Genomic DNA, 22,125 nt, shown 5'->3' with positions numbered 1-22,125 from the left:
GTATAGGAGATGCTCTACATCACTATAACTCCCATCTTTCTGGATCTTTCTCCATCCTGCCATCTCGCCTCTGCTTTGCATAACGGGCACAGTCATGGGCCTATCATGGCTTTACAAAATGATCCTGAGCCTACAAGTCTGAGAGACTTCAAGCCAACTCGAACGTAAACTTGAGTGTAGGCTCAGATCCAAAAATTAACTCTGGTGTTGTCATGTTTTTTTTCTTAGCTGACTCCCACAGCAAAATCCAGAACTCAAAATGAAGCCCTAGAAACACTGAAATTCTTTAGCCATTTCAGTGGGTGACAGGAGTTCCAAGCATTGGGACGCCTTAACTCCCAGGACTTTAAGGGGCTTTGTCAGACCTCACCTGTTGGATAAACCATCACATGAGACTGTGTAGTGTGTGGCCAGGGTCATACCCTTCTTCTCTTTGCTCTTCTGCAACTGAATAAAGCCAGCCAGTCACAGGTATTGTTTCCCTTAAGCAGCCAGGCCTAATCCAGACTTGTTTACCTGCCCAGTGAATTACATCCCAGTGAGCTAGTGATAGATAATACAGCATTCAGACTACTGGCATCATCAGATTAGTCTACATGTTCTGTGTATTAAACACTGCAGAAGAAAATACCTGAAATTTTCATGCAGTTGTAGGACTGCTCCCACATTTTCACATCACATTGAAATACTCACGGCATTTATCATTTAACATGGATTTGATATGGAAGTCATAATAAACAACTTGGTGGGAACTTCTTGTAATCTTGTAATCAAAATGCATCTATATAGTTGGCACATCAGAATAGGTAGAAGTGGTTATGGAATGAAATGAGCCCGTGATCCCATCTGTTGCACACTTGCTTCCATGTGATCTCTGTGGTTTGTCTCATTCAGCCATGCTGGGTGAGATGCACCCTTGCCTGTCTCCAGCAGCTCACTTGCTGATGGCCTGTGTTGGCTGCAGCTTTCAAACTGGGGAACAAGCACTCTCAAAACAGACCACTCTTTCTGCTATACTCTGACATTCAAGTTTTTGTTGAATTCTATTTTAAAATGCAGCTCATACCATACCTCTTGCATTGAAACATCTATTGCTCCATGCTGGTGCCTTAATCAGCAATGGCCATGGGCTATACAGCATTAAAAAGGGCTAGAAATTTACATGCATATTGAAAACATATCATATTATTAAAAATTTATCCTGTGGAATTATTATCACTAGTAGAGATTCCTTTCCCAGTTTTCTAAAGCATCTGGTTTTGATGACTGTTGGAAGCAGGATACAAGACTTAGATCAAACCCAGGTTAAAGCTGTCTCCAGCACTGCAATTCCTCTGTTCCTTGCGTTCCTAGCCCTAAAAAATAAATAAAGTTTTACATGAAAAGATATTTAATAATTAGAACTGACTCTCAAATAATGGTTATTGCAAATACATGTTTTGCATTTCTACACCCAACTTTTTTCTCTTTCCAATGCTTCTCAAACCATATATGTGAATGAGAATTAGTGGTGACAGATTTATTGACAGTGTTGGCACTGGTCTACACTGACACTACTTACAGCACCTACTGGTGGTGCTGTGGGAGCTCTGACAAATACTCATCAATTACTTCTGTACACCCAGTCTACAAATCAATCCAACATCCTCCTCACAGCTCCTGTCTCAGTTCTCTGATCAGCCTTTAACAGTTCCTCCTTATCTATGCACCTCCTGTTTCCTCCCCTTTGTGGGGAGGTTGCAGGTACAGTCAAGATGATTTCTCTCTCTGATTCTGCAGGGAGCAATAGATACAGAAATTACTCTTCATCTTTTGACCGTTTCAGCATTTTTTCTAAATGAAAGTTTTCAGTTTTCTTTCTGTTTCTGATAATTCTCTACCCACAAACAAAAAGGGGCTTTTTACTGTGATAAATATTCTTTTCCCGCTAAAGAAACTACTGCCTGATTATGTCTCAGAGCATTTGTAGGAGACTACAGTTATTAGGTTGTTATTAGGGTGTTCCTACGTGTACTGCTCAGCATAGGGTATTTAACAAGACACTTTGTTAGAATATAGAGTCTGGAAACCTTGAGGATATTGAGAAGGACAGTTCTCAAAGCTCATGTCCAGAGAAGGAAACATTTGTTTGGCTATCCCCAAACAAATGTTGTGTCTATCAAATACTTTAGTATTCACTACCTATTTCTATAGCATAAACCACTTTTATTTGGAAAGATGCACTGTCAGTCTTGGGAGACTGCAATCTGAAGACAAGCAGATCTTGGAGGAGAACAGTATTTTATGGCTAACAGAATGCTCTTTGCGGTAGCAATCTACTCTGGGAGATCATGTTGTTGCTTCTGGGTAGATGCTGTATTTCCCACATTTCCCAGCATAGCCAAGAGAAAATAATTTCCAACATCCTGAAGCGTGCTCCAGCTGGAAGTATCCCATTAACTTACAAATCATATAAATGAATAATGCCAGTAAAGGTTCTGTATATCTTCTACATGGTTAGAAGCAGAATAACAGTATAGTTCAGGATGTACACCAACCACATGGAGAACTACACTGAATTAAGGAGTGTCTCATAGACACAGTGTCTTCCCTATAAAGAAAATGGGCAGACTCTATTAGAACTTTTCCATTTCTATGCAGAATTTTTTGAGATTTTACAGTATGATTTTATCTTTCAGAATTTTACAGCTTTCTGCAAAAGAAAAGCCTCTGTTAAACGTTAAATGACTGCAGAGTAAATTGCTTAGAATATACACATTAGACAGGCTTTAATGACAACATTTAGGCATCAGGTCTAAGCTAGTAGACAGTTGCAAATGAACCTCGTGGAAGTTGGGGGCATAGGCACAACAAAAACTCAGCATCAAGCATAGCTTTGACCGTGCAATGTCAGACCAGGAGATCAATGTAGTTAATTAATAAAAGCCTTTATGAGGCCTTGTGCCGGTTCTTCCAGTCAGTCTAGGTGAGTGACTTTACTTTGACATTGCTTGATGTCAAAAAGCTGAAATTAGCATTTTTATATGTACATGTGCACATGCATGCACACACATCTATGTAGGTAGACTGCTATTCCAAGGAGTGAAAGACCAATCCAGCTCTCAAGAGAGGAACATTCTTCATATGGGGGAACTTCCCTATTGCGTTCTGCTTCCCTCATTGCGTTACTTGATACAGGATTAAGAGGTGTTACATCCAAGGCAGACCTAACAGCATAGACACAAAGTGGCAGAGAGCTTGAGAAAGCTCACCCTCACCACCACCTAAAAGCAGATTTACTGAAATGTCAGATCAATGTCACATTTTGTCCCATCGATGTTGGCCTCACAGCACGGCACAAAACTGAAGGTGGAATCAGGGGGTTGGGTTTAGCAAAGGGGCATTCCCTGAAGACAGGGGAAAGGGAAGCCACAGCTGTGGTCTTTATCAGCTCCTGGGGTAGGGGGCTTTGGGAGAAAGGTGCTGCCCTAAGCAAGCAGGTAAGGGTAGTATGTGGTGGGGGCAAGTCCCCAGCAGATTCTCTTGACACATTTTCCTGAGTTTGAAATGTGGTTCCAGCCTCTTCCTTTACTGATGGAAAACTTCCAGAAGAAATGTGTGGGGAACAGAATCTACCCAAGTACCTTGCACTGCATATGCCACAGCCAGACAGGTAAGTTCCAGCATGAGTAGGACACTAATGGTTTCTACCCAGAATGAGGGGAAGCTGAGGGGCCCAATTCTGGTGGGAGTATGCTTATGAAAATCTGGGGAGGGTTGGGGAGAAGACAGTCCTGAGGCTTCTTTAAACTCCTTACTATCACCAAATCCCCAAAAACCTTTAAAAAATGCTTATAACAGGAGCCCTTTGAAACAATTTCTTCCAGCTTTGTTGCCCAAAATCTCTTGTAGCAGGACCAGCCAATCTTTTATAAGTGGGATTTCTGATCTCAAGGCAGTATTTCAAATTTCCTACCTTTATAATATAAAACTGGCAGGACCATTCCTCATTTGGGTTTTATTCAAGAGACCGTATTGCCAGTCATGTGAACACAAAGTCCTTCTCTCCACAATTACAAAGATAAGTTGTAAGCAAGTATATCATTTGTGCTTTCTTCTCATCACATCTTCCTTCCCTGCAGCTGTAAGCTTTCAAGGCAGAAAAGATATTTAATGATCAAACACACTAACTGGTGCTGTTTATTCTTAGGAGAAAAGCGTATCAATAAAACAAGAGATGCTTCAGTTAAGTCATCATAGAAAGGCATCACATTTTGCAACCTGTGGATTCCAGAGGATTACTGATGGAGAGAACTCAATACTCCTTCTGCTACAGCTGTCAAAGAGAAGATGGTGCCTGGTGCCAGTTTACACAAAAAAATGCTCCTTTAATCTGAAAATGATACTTGGCTGCTGCCTTCTCTTCTACCTGAAACTTCAATTTCAAATGGTTTGCATATTGCAAATGAACATATTGTCTATGTATGTATGTATGTATCTATCTATCTCTCATGACAGGATTTATCATCATATTATATAGGTATGAGTAAGGTTAGCACTGAATTTGCCAGCTTACATTTGCCTTTATAAGTAGAAACATGATAAGAGTAACAATTCAGTTGCTTTTATTTTTCTCAACTTCAGAAACAATTAGTAGTTAAAATTGTTTAAACTTTATTTTAATCTAAAATAGTGCTATTTACAAAGTGAGAGAAAACAGGCACATCTACAGTTGAACACACTGCATAGCCATCAGTGATGCTGCATTTTGATTTGAATGGAGATAAGCTGAACACTGCCTCAGCTGCCACTGATGATCTTGTGCCAGCTGCCTGAGTGCAGAGATCCCCAACAGTCTGAGAGACCTTGTCCAGCATCTGAGTTTTTACTGCTGTTTTTTAATTTACAGACTGTGTTTATATTGAAATTATAGACTGCATTTTATACACACTATGTATAAAGATACAGTTCACCACCAGGTGGCAGATAGTTCAACTCTTAAGAATTTCACTCTAGAGACCCACAGGACAGCACTTGATTCAATTATCATTTCACCAAATCCAAGGATATACTGGATGGATGCTACCATGCCCCATGCCCAAGTTCCAGCCCACTGATGGTTGAAGAGGTACTGTGTTATAACAAGTTTTAATCTTCAGATTAATTCTCATTAGTTAAGAAAAAAATAATGCCTTTTTGGTTCATTGGGGACCTCAGATAAAAGGTAAATATCTAATCAAACACTTGCTCATTTACACCTCTGCTATTCTAAAGGCTAAACTCTAAATGGGACATGTAATTTCTTACCAATTTCAACCATGTCAGTTTAGGATAAGGAAATAAAATTGGATGTCCAGAGTATCCATGGATAGAACGAAGGGCAGAAAATGAAAATACTGTCAAGATATTTCAAGAGTGCTTAATTCACTCTACCAAAGCGACTTAATCCTTCTTGTAAAAGAATCCTGAGAAATTTCCATGTGGTGGCTTTCTTTGTAAGCTGCTCATCTAAGCTCAGTAACACAATCTTCTGTATTTGTGTAACATGATAGACTGCAAATGCTGTGAGGCAGAAACCACTTTTTCCCCCCTGTAATTTGTATGTTTTTAGCACACTGGTACCCTGACAAAGCACTTAAGAAAATAATAAAAGGTCATTATCACAGTAAGTCAAGGTGCTTTACAGGCAGTTTAATAAGCTCTGAGAACCAAGTATTTCAGCAGGAACGAAGTGGGAGCTGGGGACTACCATGAAGAGAATGGACTCTTAATGAGTGAATATTGATTCCCAGCAGCTCTAACTTTTCTTAGGCCCTACAATATTAAATGGACTTTGGTAATATAATCCAAGATTAAAAAGTTACCTTTACTCTTTCATGCATTACCTATTTGAAAATCCTGATTGTTGATTTAACTCAAGCCTTGTCCCTAATATTTTTTAAGTCCAACACATTTTCATTGCTTTTTTGTTTTGGTATTACAATCTTTTGGATTTTTCCACATTAGTACTTACCGTGAAAAGAAGGAAAATAACTGCTTTTCTAGAGTATGTTCTACATGGACTTGGAGCTGCAGATGCCAAGACCTATTCGAGTTACTTTTTCCTGTCTTTTTTAAGCTTTATTGGTACTTGCTTCACTGTGTAACTCCAAAATATAAGCAGGAAAATGTCTCCATATTTTACCATAGGATCCTCCTCATAATGTTTTTGAAAATTAAAACACAGAACTTGTCACTGGACTGTAAAATTAAGCAAAGTGTATACAATGGACAAACTCTAACCTCAACCTATTATCTGATCTGTTACTCTGTTCTAATTTCATTTAAAATGTAGCTTAGATGTATTGGATATACTGAGAATTACATTTCATGAACTATATGTTCTGCAAAATCAAACTATTATATGGCTAGTGATATCACAGGTATTAAAAAATGCTATCTTAAAGATGTACAAAACACATTGTGTTTGTTCACATGTAGTTGCTGTATTAGGACCAAAATTTTGAAACCATCAAACTATGTGATTTGAACACAAAACCAACACAATTAAAGAAACAAACCACTGCAATTTAATAGCAACAATCTCACTTTACAAGATAGTAACAACGGAAACTTTGCAAAAGAATCTGAAAAGGAATGTAATTTAAAATTACAGATTTAAGACAAGAAAAGGTAGGAAATTAAATAGCACAATAATTCTAGTATACAGAAAATTTAACCAAAATGTTTACTTGATGCTGCTTTCCAAATAATAAGTGACACTGTATATTACCAGCACTTTCTGACATCTGGTAAATACTACTCCTTTGAAGTAATATTTGTCTGTCCAGTCACCTTGCACAGACTGACAATAAGTAACCCAGACCCCAGAGGCAGTTCACAGGTGGTCAGTAGCAAAATTCCTAAACAGAACAGGAAAGGTCCTGGAATGTATGTGATGAGTAAAATGTAACTTAATGCTAATAAGGTGATTTCAATATTCAATGCACTCCACAAATATTTTAGATTTTTTAAAAGACACGTATAACTTCCAAGCATGAATCAAAGCAAAACAAAGGTGATGTGGCTTCGAAGATGGAGAGGAGCCTTGTCCTGGGAACTAGGAAATCAGCAACTCTATTCCCAGCTTGAGCCCAGGCTCCCAGGTAAGACACTCAGTAAGATGGAAAATAGCAACACTGACCTAAGAAAACCTTGAAATCTACTGAAAAAAAGAGCAATGAATCAGAGTCAGGGCTTGTAATTAGAAATTAAAATAGGAACTATATAATAGTTTCTTTACTCACTTTAGAAATTACATAATAATTAATTTTAATAAGAATGCTGCTAATGCTGCATAAAAACAATTGAATGAAACATGATAAACTGAAAGCATATGAAGAATTCTGCAAGACTAGAAGTCACATACTTTCCCTTCTTTAAACCCAATTCATGGAGAATTAAGCAGTGTGCAGTAAGTGAGTATCTGCAGAAATCTCAGAAAGAAAACTGGCCCCACAGGAAGCACAGCTCCATAGGGAGTTTTGGTAATACCACGATTTCATTCCCAAAGTCTTCAGTGATAGTTAAGCAAATAGTTATGTATTTTTCAATACAGAGAGGATGCTTTTCTGAAAAAAGTATTGACTGAAGTTCATGGGAACTGCATAAGAAAGTGGGTTAGTAAGTCACACAAGCATAAATATGCATAGTGAAAGTGAATCTTAAGTATTTTCCTTTTTAAATTACATAAAATAACGTGATGTCTGCCAACAGAGAAAAAAATTGACAAAGATGTTTTTTTCAGTTTTATTTTCAGTTATAATTTTTGGGTAACCAAGCAGCTCTGTATGGAGAAAGCACAGAAGAATCGTTCTGGCACTTTTGGATAGTACATTTTTTTCCCCCCAAAATTCTTCTAGACACATTCAGTCCACTTGCTCGGTCTATAGTCCATTTTATATGAGCATGATTAGCTCATACGATTCCAGAGGAAACTAACAATATATACAGTCAATGAAACTATCTTCTCGGCTACTCTGGGCCCTTTAAAATGTCTTCTAAGTCTATCCTGGCTAAACAGAATCTGCAATATACATGATAGCTACAGAATACACTGTATTGAAATGAGAAATGCTCAGCACAAAATGGGATTCTTGGCATGCAGCTTAAAATAAAAGGTAGAAGTTCAGAAGTTTATAAAATCCCAAAGAGGGTCAATTAAAAGGAGTTAGCAAAAGATGGGACTGTTCATTGTTACTGTAAAAAAGGCACTTTGAGTAAATGGGACCAGAATTGGAGGAATCTTAAGTCGACACAAGGTTCAGTTTGGTTTCATAAAAAGGCTTCAATGCTAGGGGATGCTACTCAAGTCTCCTGCAGTTTTACATTAAAATAAATTGCTGAGTAGTTTATAATAAAGGACATAAAATGTTTACAACCAACTTGTAAAATTAAGAAAAGCATAGTATAAGCAAAATATTACTAAAAGCAGCAATGCATAGCCTTTCATTGAGATAATGCACAATTTTGGACACCATGTGTCAAGCTCTTGTTTTTAAGATACTTTCAGTAGCATTATCAACATAAAATTGGCCTACAAAACAAAAGCTTTACCAGCTCCCATTCATAAGGAGATTGAGGTCATAAACCAACTAAAACAATTTATCAGTATTTTCAACATCCTGGATGACCAATATCAAGTATATGGAATAACAATCACACTCTTTGTTCAGCTATCTCACTGGAGGCAGCTGTTAAGTCAGAGGAATGATTTTAATTCTTTTCTAACATTTACACAGTAATGCATTTAAGTTCTTTCAAATGTTGCTCACCACAGTCTGTTTTTCTCTTTTCTCTCCACAATAACAACAAAAAACATTTAAAAAATCAAGCACTTCCACAGAAAGAATATTTGGCAATTTTATACTCCACTGAACGGTGGATTTTCACAATAGCTCACTTCAGATTGAAAGTCATTAGCGGTCTTTCCTCTCGTTTCTGCCAAGGACTTTTCTTATCTTCACCTTGGTCATCTTCCTCATCCTCCTCATCCTCCTCCTCATCTTGAACTGATGTCCCGTGTTCAGGACTAGTTAATGGCTCTGGTTTGGTATCCACAGTTCTTGTTTCCTCCTGCAGGCTAGGCAGCTGCACACCACTTCTCTTACTGGTGCCTTCTAGCAGGCATCGCAGGGCATTGTCCTCAGGGCTACAAACTGCTGTTCCACACTCGCTCCCACTTTGGTCCATATCATCTAAGTACACGAGTTGTGTGTAAGCTGTGCTATCTGAAACCTTCCGCTCCCTCTGCTGGTGCTCTTGCCCTGCTGGGTGACTCTGTGGTGCCGACAGATGATCTCCTCTTCCCTTTCGGGCAGATTTGGGTTCATTCATGTCAACACCAGAGTCCAAACTGGCGTCGTTACTCCCGTTCCTACCGGCTCTTTGGAGATCGATGTACGAATGTCTAACGTGAGCATTTGAACGTCCATCGAGGGAAACAAACCACGCCCGAGGGTGAGGCAATGGCTTTCCACCTCCTAATTCCATCAAAGCCTTTTCTGTGAGAAGCTGCACTTCAGTATTCATTTGAGCCAGGGATGCATCATTAAGTGAGGCAGGAATGGAAATAGATTCGGACATGGAAGCGTTTTGTTGACTCCACTCGGCTGCACCCGCATCTTGCAAATGTTGCTGAGATATTGCTTGGGATGCCAACTGTTGGGGTTGCAGCTGTTGTGGGGGATGTGGAAAAAGCCGTGCGTGAGGGTTAGGAAGCTCAGCCTGAAGTCTTTCTAGATCTATCTGCTGGTCAGGTGGGACAACCAGTGGCTGGCTAACAAAAGGGTGGTCTCCTGGCAATTTCATGTAATGACCCGGGATTACCAGTGCAGGCAAAACTTTTCTGTAAACACTGTCGTTGACTTGGTCAACAGAATTGCAGCAGATTAACTGACCTGGTCGAGGGAAAGATGTAGGTCTTTCAAGGTGATCAACTGAGCGAGACATCATACAATCAGTAGGTCTGCAGTCCAGCAGCTCTTTTTCAGGGGCTGAAGGTGTGGGGTATATTGGTTCCTGAATATTGTACTTACTTCCAGTAGCAATATGGTTCATAGAGACTTGAATTTCTCTCTCTTGCTTTTCAAATAATGGCTGAGACAGCATAGCATTGTAACTTCTCCTGTACTCCTCTTTGATAGGGGACTCATAACCTTCAGCCATTTCTGTAGATTTTCTTGTCTTCAAAGGAAAACCGTCTGCTGATTTGTGGTAATCTTTTCGTAGAGACCCACTGGGAGTCAGGTCATCCAAGGAAATTCTGCTCTTGTCTTTCTCCTTGTCAGACAGCAGTTCCTCTCGGGAGCTAAACTCCTGGGAAGTACTGAAGGAGTGCTTGAGCATCGGTGTGTGCATATCTGCTTCCCCACTAGGTGATACCATCTCCATGTGGACAGCACTGATTCGTTCCTTTGCACCTGAGTTTTCAGTGTGCCCATTGCTAGCAACAGACAATCCGCCAGGAAACTCTGACTCACGACGTGAAAATATTAAATTTATATGGGACATTGAGGTTGCTTGATCCTTCTTAGAAGTGTCCAGTGCTGTTGAAAGTTGCAGTTTCTTATGATGCTGTCGTGGTCTTAAACATTTTCTTCTATAGTAACAAAAGAAGTTAAATATTTATGACTGTTGTACACAGACACAAGAGCAGCAAGAGTGTCTTAATATGAGATTTTAAAGCAGGTATTAGCATTAGGAGAACTGAGTTTTATTACATAACCTAACAATTAAAAGCTTATCCCAGCAGTGAAGATAAAATTAAAGAATAGCTGATGTCAACTGGGAAATATCTCAAGCATCAATTACAAATCGGAACACATGTCTGGAGGAGGCAAAATCACTCATTAATATACACTCACTAATAAAAGCTTAACATTAATTTCAATGTAAGACTAATATTTTCAAATATGTAACAGGAGCAATGACAGACATCTTGGACCTATGTACGTTTGATAAGAAGTTTTAGATCTTATGAAGAAAACATAGGTGTGTGACTATCAACTACTGTCCTGCCAAAGGCAGGGATTGTAGAAAGAAAGACAGAAAATTTGATCTCACTGCTTTTTTTCTTCTTCCAGAGCTTTCTTGTTTTGTTTTGTTTTTTAATTCCAAAGTAAAAATGTTTTAGTACAAAAGCTTTCAATTTCATGAGAACAAAAAGGCCTGTATTTCCAATATGAACTAAGTAACCAGGATGGTGAATCTTACCTGCAATAGTATAAAAGCAGACACATCAAGACTAGCAGGATGAGAGCCATCCCTCCTAAAATTGCCAAAAGAAACATAGTGTGATAGCTGGTGATGTCATGTGTTACAACGGGACCTGGAAGGCCAGAAAAAGAGAATTTAGACTGGTAACAGCCTGCAAACAGGAAGAGGAACAACACTTAAACAAAGAGAGAGACATCTTCCCTTGTTATCAGGGTGCTAAGAGAGCAACACTGCAGTTCATAGCTCTAGTTCCTATTGAGCAGATCATTTCTGGAGAGAGGGGAGCAAGTCGTGGAGAAAGCATGTGCTGGTTGTCATGACTGCAAGTCCAAACAGATCACTCTGTGGAAGGGCAGTCAGTTTCAATGGGAGCATGCATCAGGCAATGACATCTTCCAGGTCTTGATGCTGACACAGTGCACCAGAGGTCTCGTCCCTGGAGAAAAGCCATCACAGCATCTTCCAGCACTGTAGTGCACGTAGCAGCACTGAGGCCAACCAACTTCTCTTTAACAACATTTGTGATGCTTTGCTCTAAGCAGTACATACAGTGCAGTACAGGAAGATGTGTTGGTGCTCTATAGCTTAGATCAAGCCAAGGCAAGCAGGTCTTCAGCTTTAAAAACCAGATCACTAATGAAAGTGCTGTGACTCCAGGTTTCCATACTGGCTAGTAAATGTGCTAACATAAAAGGAACAAACACATGTAGATAGCATCTGTTCACAATTGTGCATGTGCAACCCTGTTAGTTTGTAAAATCCTTATCATGACTTTGAAATAAAGGCCCAAATTTTCAGCTGCAGGAAAGGCACAGCACCAGCTGACAAGAGTAACGTGCATGTACTGTGAAGGACTGCAAACTTGGCCAAGATTAATGTTCTAGATCATGAGGTTTGTAAAGCCTCATCTGTGGATCTTAATGTAGTCTGTAGAGCCACTGCTAGGATTTCAAAACTAATTTTTGTCTATTTTTGAGATAAGAAATCAAATAGATTCAATTAGGTGATAGAATAAGCAAAAGGACATGAACGTCATTAAAAATAACATCAAGTATATTGCATTTGGGAAATCTAAATATTTATATATTCTGTCCCACCACTACCTTTACATAATTGATTGATACTGTTGCTTCGGGACATGAAGCAAAAAGAAAAGATACATCACTTGAATTTTTCATGAAAATGTTTCCATTGCAAGTAAGCCTAAGGAACTCAGATCTAGGCCTCAGAAAGAAAAGTAAAATAGAAGCAGAAATTCAGCCATACAAGTTAAACTGCAAGGACAAGTAAGCCTTCTGTTGGAGTTACAGGTCTTCTAACATTACAGGCATAATTTAATGACTAGTGTCACTTCCTTGCAATCTGGGACAGAGCTGTACTGGGAAGTGTTTAGCTCAAAGCAGTTACTTTTTCGTAAAGTTACTATTATTTTGTAAAACCGTGTTAAATTCAATACAATCCCTTATTCAGACCTGCCCTTGCCTCTAATCTCTCTTCAGCAATGAATCAGTTGAATATCCCAGTAGTTTCACTTAATATAACTTCAAATAGAAAGCTTTCATATCTTGAAACAACTTCATGGCATACACAAGCAGACTGTAAAAACAGTCCTCACATTAGAGTTTGTTTTGTTGGTTAGGTATGGTTTATTTAGCTTGCACAGCCAAGGCAAGAATGTTTTCCTTTCTACTGTATTTGGTTTTCATCCAGAAAACCTAATAAAGAAAATCTGTAAGGGGAGGAGCTTTTTGTTTGATTGACTGGCTCTTTTATACAGAGGTGTCTGATTACTGCTGGTTAGAGAACTAATACCGAGAAATCTGAGGCAGCTACAGACAGAAAAAAGGAAGAGCAAGCTGCAACATTAATACTCTCCACAGGCACAGAAGTACATACAATGCCTACTTCAAAGTGATTTTCTACAGCTATGCCAAGAGGCTTGCAGATGGCAACCAGCCAGCTCATCTACTGATGCCACTCTGTTAATACACTTCCTAAAACTTTTTTGCTAAGTTATTTGCGGTGTAAATTAATCAGTCACCAAGATGATGCAAAGCAGTCAGAGCAAAATGGGCATCTTCAGCACAAAAGAAAAAAAAATTACAGTCATTCCATTAGTGAATGTCTAACCCAGGATGATGTTGCTCTGAGGTGAATCCATTTCCTTGTGAGTTTCTGTACAGAAACCTCACAGCATGTATTTTTCTACCTGCTGGAACACCAGTACATCCATGTTATAACATCTCTCAGTTTCCAGCAATGGCTCTGCCAGGCAGTCATGACATAAATGCATCAAAGCAGGAACACTTTGAGAAGTTTCCCATTGAAATGACTCAGAGATTTTAAGCACAAAGGTTGTCCCCCACAACCCCAAAAGATTTTAGCCCTTCAGTTTCAGAATTCTCTTTTCTAATACTCCTTACTGATCAAGCTGTGGCATCTCAGATGAGGTCATTCTGAAAAATATAAACATTATATATGAATAAATAATTACTCAGTGCTGCAAATATCAACAAAATTAGATTCCATCTTACCTGGGATAGTAGGTGACATAGCTGCAACCCAGTAGCCCAGCTGTGGTGCAATGTAAGTCCAAGTCAACTGATTTCCTTCTTGCTGCACAAGGCCCAAGCTACTCTTCAGCCATGTCCCTGTAAATGCAATGGTTGTAAGGAGGTGTTACAGATATATTCACACCTTCCTCTGCAAACAAGTGGAAAAGCAGACAGTAACAAAACCTATCCATGTGCTCTAGAGCTTGTGTGTAGAATGTAGAATTAAGTTGCATCATCACTTTGATTCAGCAATGTTAAGTCATTCAGCATGAGTTGAACCCAGGAACACTGTTTGGTAATGCATGATGAGCTTTTAAAACCTTTCTCAAAGGAAATGTAATAGATTTTTTCAGAATTATGAAGTGATAATTTAAAATTTTCTACCTTCAAATTTTCTACCCCCACACTACTGGGGGAAGATATCATACTACTATACCTCAGTCACTAACAATAATGAAAAATAACCCATAGGATCAAAACCTGCTTCTATCTTGTGCTTAAAATACCATTTGGTAAGAAAACTCCTGTAAGCTTAAATCTTTTAATTATTTTTGTTGTTGTTTTTCTGCAAGCTTTGGACAATGGGATTATGCACAAACAATTCAAATACACTACTATGTGAAACAAAACTTTAAGACTAAAAGAGATTTAAAAGCGCTGATTTAAAAAAAAAAAAAAAAGAATGGGTGATGAATTCATCATGCTTCCCATACTTCTCTTATTGTCTCTAAGCTCTCTAAATTCACTGTACAAGCAGAACACATACATAAGAAATTTAGTTAAGTTCATTTTCTTAGTCAATTTCATAGCTACCTCTAGCTATTCCCGATTCCCTCACTAGGGGGAACTTGTATCCAGCTTGCCTTATTGCACATTACACTGCATCCTAATGAACACAATCCTCCTAATGCCCCTTTAAAACCCTTTTTCTCAGTAATACTCTGCTTGCATAATGCAGCAGTGATTAAGAAGCTAACAGAGGCTTCACTCTTATCGCTGCAAACAGAGCTCAGCTGCCATCCTGCCAAAGCAGCAGCAGCTCAGATTGCTCATATTTTAGCAACGAAAGGAATTCCTGTATTTGCAAGGGAAGCAAACAATAGAGTCTACTGCAGAAGGTCAGTTGGGTTTCATGCTTGTCTTCCATTTGAGGTCATCCATTTTTGCTAACCACTGGATATGTGCTGGTCTGTACAACACTAAGAAAAAATACAATTCCCCCTCTCTTTATGGACGGCGAAGAATTTCAAAAGCATAACATATATCCAGTATTGGTGACCATTAAACAAGGGTATTGAAGCTTTTGTTGATCATACCCTACACATTAGTATGTGAGCACAGCTAGAAAAGAACTACTTTTAAAATGGCAATGTCCTGATTAATTTCATCAAGACAACAAGTGTGGGTTCCTGGGAACCATGGGTACACAATCTCATCAGTTGCTTTTTTAATACTTCCTTGGTCCAACACTTTGGTTTCCATCATTTCTTACCAATGGTGCCCTCATAAAACAGAGCGTCCTCTCAAGTGGTGAGATGGAGAAGGAACTCCATCCTTCACAACAGCAGCAAAACAGGTTTCAGTACAAACAGTTGAGACACTAAGTTCTGTGCTGTTAATTGTGAGATCAAACAGCTAAAAGCCAACAGGGTATTACTGGAGGGAACTGATATGCCTTTGGTATTCTGCAAAGCTATTGGGGTGTTTCCAGATCTCTCTTATATTTAATCCTTTATTCATTCAAATATCCTGGTCACTTTTCAAATATAATGAAACAAAAAGCAGTGTTCTTACAGCTCCCTATATGCAATGCCGTGCTGTAATGGCACATGTTGGCCCTTCTACTGAGCACAACCCAATCACATTGTACTTACTGGCTATGCTCCTGCTGTATCAAGCAAGAGTTCAGTGCTGTTCAGCCTTGAGAAAGAATTCCCTATCCCATCCTAGATTCTTCCTTGCAGTGGGAAACAAGTGGAAAATAATATAAAAATGCAGCTAATTACCTCCTGTCTCCTCACATACTTCCTCTCATAAGCAAGGGAGAAGACTGAGGGGCAGTGAGTAAAAGACTTCAATTTTTCAATCCTTTCCTGACCACTAGCCTGTAAATGGAGCATGTGCAAGCAGCACACATTTTTTTCTGTGCATACAGGATTACAGCTGCAGAAAAACTAAACAGAAGGATTTAGGAGGGAAAAGAGGTTTTACCTCCCTGCATGGCTAAGTGCTATGATAACTGAATCTGTTACCATCCATATATGCCCTAAAACATCCTCCTCCTGCCCAAGTCAGCAAAATCAAGTAGCTTCATTATTAAGTTTTATACATGATATGCAACTGTTAAGTAATAAGCAATACAGGATTACAAATAAAAAGCAGCAGAAATAACTGGATACAATGGAAATGATAATTTTTGTTCAAGACTGATTGTGTTGTTCCAAAGAAAACATGTCAATGCATCTTTGGAGCAGAAACAGCAAGTTGAGTAAGCACTGCATGATTTGGGCCAATTTGCCATTAGTTCTTTGAGCGTCTGGTTCTCCATGGAAAACATCTATATATAGAGACATTCTTGCTTATAGATCATTTCTGCATTTCTCTTCCAGTCTTTCCTCTATTACTGCTCAGTGGAGCCAACATGCTGATCCAGGATTCAAGTCAGGGGAGCTGTCTCCTGGCTCAAACTAATGGCAGGGGGAGAACCAAGAATCTTCTTAACTCTTTCCTCACCCAAATCACACTTACTGTTGGTGACTTTTTGGAACACATGGTGTCACACGACAATTTTTCTTAAAAATAAAGCTTATAAAACAGCTACCCAGCATAACTTTGCAAATGTGACGTAAAGCCAAGGTAAGAGAGCTACCATAATTAGCATTACAAAGAATATAAAAATTAAGAGCACTTTAGAAGAAATACAAATGAAAAAACAATCAGATAAAGAAAGCTGAGCTCCATTTGGCTGTAAAACCCTCCAAATATGAGAGACAAGTTGAAGATGTCAACAGAGCAGGAGAAATAAAATCTGTGAGAGAGAAGCATCTTAATGCTTTGCAGTAACTTTGACTCTGAGGAACGTGCTTATTGATTGCAGGCAGCTTTTAGGACTTGTCAATGGGGCAAGAGGAGGCTGTCACATGTAAACTTCACAGTCAAAGGCCTGCACATTAAACCTCTGTTTCAACACACATTCTGCACTAAAAATGCCTTTTTGTAATTCAATTTAGTTTATTTCTAAATCAGATTGAAAAATGGCCCTTTCAGCAAGGAGAAATGGGCAGCTAGTACAGAAAAGCCATAACAGAACAGCTATTCTAGACTACTTCCCTGCACAATCATGTCACTGCATGGACATCCAGTCTGTCCAGAAAGGAGACATCCTGTTGTCTTCAAAGACCCTAATTTGTGACAGCTTGCTGGATCCAGACAGCACAAATGAAAATGCTTTTTGTACTCTAGATCCACAGTGCCGAGTAAGAGATTACACAGATCCATGTAAGACATTACTTCCATAATTTAAAGCTAGACCTTATTATTTCAACTTAATCTGTAGTGAAATCCAGGGAATTGTATGCCTCTCTGGCTTCCATGTGGTGACCATGCATGCTGACAATTCCACACTGCTCCAACTCCAGCAAAGAGCAAACTTTTTACTGGCCTCCAAGAGGCAAGGGCCAGACTTTGTCCAGACTACCATGCCATCTGCTCTAGAGAGAAGCATGTGAATCCTACTCAAGTCAAGATGAAAGGGACAAATTCCCCTCGTGTGCTGACTGTGAGGGGAGTTTGCAGGCAGGAAGCCCAGCACAGAACTTGGCTCTCTGGGAGGATGTGTAATATTGCTGTATTTCAGGTTTGACTTTCCAAGCTGAACGTTTCTGACCCTGCCAGATCATTTCTGCTGCAGTGACTTCTGCTGACTTTGGTTGTGCATTCTTCTTATCACTGATCAAAACAGTTCTGGTAAATGACTGTCAGAGGAGCATGCTGAAGCCAGCAGCTTCCCCTAAGGACAGTCTTAATATCTAAATGTTGCTAGTGTATAAATATATGGTAGCTATGGTGGATTTTTTCCCATAAATTACTTTTACATGTGAGATTTTGGTAGGAAACTCTTCCACTGATCAAACACTGTTTGCTTTTTATTTTGTATCTAACTGGCATTTGGATCATCCAGTCCCCCTCAAGAAGGGAACCAAAATTGTGCTATTTACAGCATGAATTATTCCCATCCAGTAGGTTTGATAAATAAGAGGATTTAATTAGCCAGAGAGCAAATTAAGCATAATCCCATTACATGAATTTATTTTTATTCACAAGATTATCTTCCCTAGACAAATGAGTTTTAGAAAGAAAAGAAAGATACTTTTAAGTGTGCTACTTAATAGCATACACGCTTTAAATAAATATTCCTCAGTGAGAAATGTTTTTCTTTCAGCAGGGATCTCTTCTGTGATGTCTACAAAGTCTTGTAAGATTTCCCTGATTAGGCAGAGGTTCACAGTTAAATGGAGATATGCATGTCAAAAGCAATGAGGCAGGTTGGCATCAGAGTGAGGGGGACAGCAAAGGATACTCAAAACATAGTAACATTTTTTTCTAGAAGTAATTGATTTAGACACTTCAAATGGCAATGTTATTACAGAGAGTTAATCAAGGGCAAGTTTATGAAAATAACTTCCTAACACATGTTCTGACATAGGTCAATTGTAGCTTTTCATTCTACCAGCTGAAAGCTGCTTATCAGATTTCTTCCAACTGAAAATCATCTCTAATCTGCATCACCAAGGGAAGTTTTGCTACAAAAGGATGGGTTTTTTTGGTCTTGCTTTTGATTATTTTCTATAAAGCTAAAAGCCACTGAATTTGGAAGTTGAAAAATTCCTTCTTGAATACTGGCAGAGATTACTTGTCTCCTCTCCCTTTCCACAGTACACACAGGTTTAAAAATTCATAGTATTTGAGTTAATACTAGAATTTTGTTTTTTGGAGTTGCCAGGCAACATAAAAAAAATAAATGGCTCTGCTCTGAGCTCATACCTTCATTATTTTTCCACTTTTACAGTATCTGTTACACAAACCTTTCAAGGCTAAATTCTGCTACTGTTCTAGCAGCACCACCATTACTTGGTGTACTGCAAGGGAAATACTTTAAACATCAGATCTTTAAGATCTTTGCAAGTTCCATTTATTACTAGTGTTTGAGAAGCTTTGTAGCTTTTGCCATCTCTGCTCATTTTTCTTCTTAAATCACCTGTCAAGTGTTTAACAAAAGAACATGCCAGTTTTCATTATTTAATAATTTTAATTATGTCTGGGCAGAAGGTACGGCACATTGTTCAGATAACTGCTTGCATTGCTTTGGTGCCCTCAGCATTTAAGAATGCCAGAACAGAAAAGACTTATTAAAGAAAATTACTTCCATATGTAATTACTGGTTAATAATTGTATTTCAAAAGAGAAAGCTTAGTTATGCTTGCTGGACCACCATCCCTAGTTACCAGTTTATGCAGAAAATACTGCCTTTAATATTTGCTTTATCATGTTATTAATCACATTCGGTCAGTTACTGACAAAATGATTAGAACAAGTAATAAAGAAAAGCACAAGGCAATTCAAAACACTTCATACCTTTTCCTTCATTCAGCCTCACATCATGCTCACATTCAGTTTCTATTTTTCAAGCTGGAAGTGGAAGCACACACATACTGGGATTTGATTTACCATCCCAAGAGGAAGGTTCTCAGGTTCTCCTCAGCCTCTTCCAGCCCCACCCAGACACTTGCCACTCCTGCTCTATGCACTCCTGTCTGTATTTCCACCAATCTCCAAGTCCTCTCCAAGCCAAACAACTGCACAAGCACAATAGTCTTTCTCCACTTCTGAAATTTTAATGTTCACTTCTTCCCACCTTCTACAGCATGCCTTCTGTAGGTGGAGCTACAGGGCCATCTACATGATACAGCATATAGTCCATCTTTACAACCATCAGCCATACTATTTGTTTCCAGTTTTACTTCCCCGACTGCATAATATTAGATAATTTGCTTGTAACACTACACTTTGGCACCAAACTATTCCTTCAATGTCTTCTGAAGCTCAATCATCATACTATACCTTGTCTGCTTTGCCACAAACATCACTCAGATGGCACATGAGGTGGGGAGAGAGGATCATTTCACATGTGTAAGCCACAACATTCATTTAAAAACCAACTTATTGATAAACAAGCACAACTGCTTCCCGTGAGCTACTACACCTCTCCAAAGGAATCACCATAGTGAGAACATAGTGAGAATCACCATACCTCAGTGAGCTACACTGTGAAGCACTGGAGGAAGAGCTTCTTTTCCTTTCACTGCTGACATCTGTCTACTACTCTGCAGTTTTATCTGCACTTATTATGTAGAATTTGTACATGGTAAAAAGCTGGGTTTGGTAGCTGCCATTTCTATGGCAACACGCCGAAGATGAAACTCTTTGAGAACAGTTAGTTAAAAATCTGTATTCCTCAGTGTATTTAGTCTCTAAGAATAATTTAACCTTCACAGCTGAGATAAAAAAGGAAGTAAAAATCAAATTGTCAAGGACCTTGTAAACTACAGAAATAGTGTAGCTATTAACTTTGCAGAGGCTTGGTTTGTTCCCTGAAATTTGCAAGTAAGTGTCCATATTACCAGTGAATATGACCTAGAACCAAATATTCTGGATCTGATTATATTAAATTCAAATTTAGAGTGTAGGACGTGTTTCCTTGAACGTGTTAATTTCTCATGCATAGAAACCCCCCAAAATCCCAGGAGGATGGGCATGAAGTCCCAAGTAATGGGTGCAGCTGCCTAAAGTCCAAATGCAGGCCAGCTATCCAAGCTCAGAGGCATGTACTCATAACCCTAGTTTCCTTACATTAATATTTTCTGCCTGAGAATCACAAGTTAACTGAATTCACACACACACACACACACACACACACACACACACACACACGCACACACAGAGGAATAAATAAATCTAACTCTATCTTTTCTTTGGGTGGATTATGGTCGCTACCACATGGGAAGATTACATAAGAGACTTTTATAAATAATATTATTTACAAATCACATGCAGTAAACCAAACAGGTGGGTGTACAGTAACCCCCTTACGTGTTCAGCCTGACAGTAGCTGTCACTCTTTATAGATGAACAAAAACCAAGCATCATTTCACTTCCATGAAACACAGAAAAACCACACGGATGTCAAGTTTAAGTAGGCACTGATACTTTATACACTTAAGTATATTCTTATTATTTGTTCCAAGCACAGAAAACACTATTTTGCTGAGGAGGGAACATCAGAAAATTCTGACTCTACAAAAATCAATAGAAATTTTACCACTGAAGGCAGAACATTGCCCAGAAAAAGTAAGCACCAGAATTTCAAATGTATTTAAAGAATCTATTATGGCATTAAATGCAGTCAGAAAGCACTGGCCAAGCACAGCAGGGTACATAAAGCATTGTGCTTTATAAAGCTATTAAAAGAGTTTCCCAAGATGGTCTTCTCCATATTCTGCCATCACTTTACATTAATACATGGCTGAGATTTCAGCCACTGGGGAAACAACTTCCTCTGAGAAGCAGCTAGTAATTTAAAGACAAGGTCATGTCAAAGATGTACACCAAGTTCAGGGAGAAAGAACAGAGGAAACTACTCTGAACTTAGTTTACAGTCAGTGAACAAGAAATGCCACATTTTAAGGAAACAGATCAAAAGGGTGAAGGGTTAACCCCTTCACTCTGGATTCCTTTGCCACAAGGTTGAAAACAGTGTTGAAAATATTTTCCTGTTATTTGGTAAGATTAATAAACTAGCAGATTCATCAATATTGTCAGTGAAAAATAAAATCCCGTTTGCATATTATGGACTCTGGAATACTTGGTAATATTTTGAAGTCCTTCATACAGCTCTAGATGTGGATCTAGAGGTCTATGGACAACATAAAGCCTCCGTACCATACAGGATGAAACTGAGGACTTAAAATGGAGAATTACAGTTTTACAGTTTTGCTCACTGAATCCAATGAAAAACAGACACCTTACATAAAGCATAAACCATTTAAATGGGGGCTGAGGAGAGTACAGCTGAGCAAGTGCTGTGTTATTTAGTCCAGCTGGCAGGTACAAAATTTCATTTCTACTGGGATCTGTAGTGTTCCGTTTCTGACTGAGGACAAGGCTAGAAAGAACTCCTGGACAGAAACTTGGTGTCCAATAGAGAGATTATTTATATTGCTGTAAACCCCACTGACATCAAGGCAAATATACAGAGGAATTCATGATCTCAACAATC

At 38.8% G+C, this 22,125-nt stretch overlaps 1 protein-coding gene across 1 annotated transcript in view; it reads right to left on the bottom strand.

The window, feature by feature from the left end:
- Positions 1-6,525: 6,525 nt before the first annotated feature.
- Positions 6,526-22,125, bottom strand: part of FAM171A1 (family with sequence similarity 171 member A1) — a 99,503-nt gene continuing 83,903 nt past the window's right edge. Inside the window, exons 9-11 of the mRNA XM_071735154.1 lie at positions 13,770-13,886; positions 11,233-11,347; positions 6,526-10,618 (exon numbers count right to left, since the gene is read on the bottom strand). Coding sequence (XP_071591255.1) covers positions 8,917-10,618; positions 11,233-11,347; positions 13,770-13,886 — 1,934 coding nt within the window. The 3' untranslated portion in view covers positions 6,526-8,916. The remainder of the gene's footprint in view (positions 10,619-11,232; positions 11,348-13,769; positions 13,887-22,125) is intronic.

This window comes from Heliangelus exortis, chromosome 2, assembly GCF_036169615.1.
Source record: "Heliangelus exortis chromosome 2, bHelExo1.hap1, whole genome shotgun sequence".
In the NCBI taxonomy this organism is placed as follows: Eukaryota; Metazoa; Chordata; class Aves; order Apodiformes; family Trochilidae; genus Heliangelus; species Heliangelus exortis.
The sequence above is the reverse complement of the archived record's forward strand: the minus strand, read 5'-3'. Positions and strand labels throughout refer to the sequence as shown.